At 31.4% G+C, this 2,782-nt stretch overlaps 1 protein-coding gene across 1 annotated transcript in view; it reads left to right on the top strand.

The window, feature by feature from the left end:
* Positions 237–2,782, top strand: part of LOC109707891 (probable 4-hydroxy-tetrahydrodipicolinate reductase 1, chloroplastic) — a 27,230-nt gene continuing 24,684 nt past the window's right edge. Inside the window, exon 1 of the mRNA XM_020229419.1 lies at positions 237–461. Within this exon, the coding sequence (XP_020085008.1) occupies positions 354–461 (108 nt within the window). The 5' untranslated portion in view covers positions 237–353. The remainder of the gene's footprint in view (positions 462–2,782) is intronic.

The raw sequence follows: 2,782 nt of genomic DNA, 5'->3' as shown, positions 1-2,782 counted from the left end.
GTGGATGATTTTGCTAAGAGATTGAGTTCATATTGGCCTAAAAAGAGTGCACAAATTTTTAATTTCTAGGTGAAGACGCAAGGACCGGAAGAAATTTGATAAATGGAACTGGATCCATTTAGAAATACATGGGCAGGTCAACAACACTACTGATTGTATTATATTGCTTCTTTTCCTATTTATTTTCCTATTGTATGCTTTAATTTGTGTAACTAATCTATCTATTTATACAACTCCTTTGTCCTCTTCACCAATCGCCGTCATAATGCCTCCAATCCTATCGGTGAGCTGCCATCAGTAGGAAAATTCTACTGATTGCAGGGAATGAGGGGAAGGAGTGCCGCCATGACCCCATGGCTGATGATCACAATACTGCTGTGCGCTGCTTGCTAGAGCCCTCGCCATCATATCTGAAGCTCATTTCCTTCTCCCACTGGGTTTTTCCACATGAGATCGACATTGTAAGTCACACACCTCTCTCTTACTTTCCCTATTTTTTTCAATCACAATAAATAATCCATTTTGCCAATTTTTATCCTCAGTTACCAGTTTTCTTTGTCAATTCATGTATTTTTTTTTTTTTTTAAGCATTGTTTGCTTTTAAATTAATGTACGATTATTATTTCAGTTGGTAAATCCAGACATCTCTACTCAATTTTTCCTCTTTTGTCACCTGTAGCGGCAACTACAACGGCAGTGACGAGGGTACAACTAGGCAAAATCTGGTTGTTGCGAATGCAACCATTTGTATGATAAATTTTTGTAATTTTTAATGTCTTAGAAGGTCTATTATTTGCTTTTTGGTTGTTTTTGACTAGTTGTATTTCATGCTTACTAGATGGACCAATTTGAGCATTATTGGTTTTTCGTAAACCAAATTTAAAATTAGAGTGAAAATTCAAATAGGCATAGGCATGAGACCAATTAGATTGATAATAATAAAGTGCCTGAAAGGTCTTGAAAGGATTGATTATTTTAGAAAGGTATTGCCTCCTCACTCTTCCAAATTATCTCAGCAGCTTTCTGATGCTTAAATTTCTTTATTTTTCATTCTTTGATAGTTTAATTGTTAAGTTCGGTGTCTTCAAAATTATTTAATATAATGCCTCAAAGAGTTTAGTGAGGCAGAAAAAAAAAATAAATGATGTGGTTGCGATTCTTGGTGATATGAATGTCTTCTACTTTTTTCTTCTATACATAATTTTCACTACTTTTCATTAGTATTCATCTAGATTTTCTATACACAAGAGGAGATGCAAGATAAGTGCAAAATCTTTATAATCCCATAATTTTCTTTGTAATTTGTAAGTTATTTTATTATCTTTATAACCAATTTACGAACTATATTCTAGGAACTTAAAAGTATTGGTGTTATCAAGTAGTCCTGTTGCATCTTCTCTAGGAATTGAGATGGCGATGTGGTAGTACCACCTGTATATTTTGACTATATTTTCAAGTACTTCTGTACAAGTTGATTGAAGGATTCAAATGCTAGCCCATCAAATATTAAAATTGATCAAAATTTCTCAGTGAGCACCAATAAAAATAGATAATTTTTTTTTCCTACTATATGCTCAATCCCCAGCAGGTAGGAAGTCTTAATCTTTATTCTATTACTTTAACTGTCGTCTGAGACTGTATTGTGATCCTTGACTAACCACATATTATTCTCCATTTACGTCAAATCAAATAATCTGTGTCGGGTTTTGTACATTGAGTCGGCCCTATTTGGTCTCTATTTATTATCCTTTTAAATTTCATTTTATAGTATTTTTCCCTTATTTTTTTGGCTCTAGCATTGACTTCAAGTCAACATATGATAGCTCCAAATTTTGTATCCCATAAATGAAGAGCAATTGGAAAGTGAATAATATATAAGTACTATATAAATTTCAAATTTTGCTTAATTTAGAGTTTTCTTATAATTCTTTTTGTTACTTTAGGCGTATTATATTTTTTTAGTTATTCTCGGCTTGATCTGTATATTTAAGATTATTTAATTAATAAAAATGAATATATTTTATTTTTATCTTTACTGACAATATATTATTTTTAAAATTTTACTTTATTAGTATCTATCCACTTTAATGTGTAGGTCACTTCATAATTGGTTTTTAAGAGGAATATGATTAGGGCCAAAAAAGAGAATAGGACAAATGAATCTCTTTATTTGATTAGCTAAATGTGAATTTGAGGTTCTTCAGTGTGTCATTTAATATTTGTTATCCTTTTGTCGCATATTCCAAATGTTTTTTCATGATATTTATGTAACAATTTTTCTTCTTCCATAGTTCTTTCTTTTTTTCGATTTCTTTTATTGTGTTTTGGTAAGTTGTAATTTAATTATAAAAGTCTCTAATATATTTTTTATATTGTTAAATCAATATGGTTATATTTTTTTATTTCTTCTTTACGTTTATATGTATTTATTAAAACATTTTTACCTGCCGCATCGCGCGGGTCACTACACTAGTATTCTCTTAAAGAGGAGATTTGTTTCTAACATGACCGGTTATGAGAGTTTCACTCTTTGCAGCCCACATGCCGCCCCCGCCGCCCTCCCTGTGTCAGATCGAGTTGTTAGAAGATGCAGTCAATTTATCTAAAATATACAGACACTCACGAATTTTAATTGTGATTTGCTCTAACTAGCTTTTCGTCACTTCGAATATACCTAACTCCACCCTTCCCCATTCCACTACAGGGGCGGATGAATCGTTGACGTTAACTATTAATTTTAAAAACATAAAATTTTATATTTATATATATATATATATATATA

Source organism: Ananas comosus, linkage group 3 (assembly GCF_001540865.1).
Source record: "Ananas comosus cultivar F153 linkage group 3, ASM154086v1, whole genome shotgun sequence".
In the NCBI taxonomy this organism is placed as follows: Eukaryota; Viridiplantae; Streptophyta; class Magnoliopsida; order Poales; family Bromeliaceae; genus Ananas; species Ananas comosus.
Note: the sequence above shows the minus strand (reverse complement) of the source record. Positions and strands in the feature narration are given on the sequence as shown.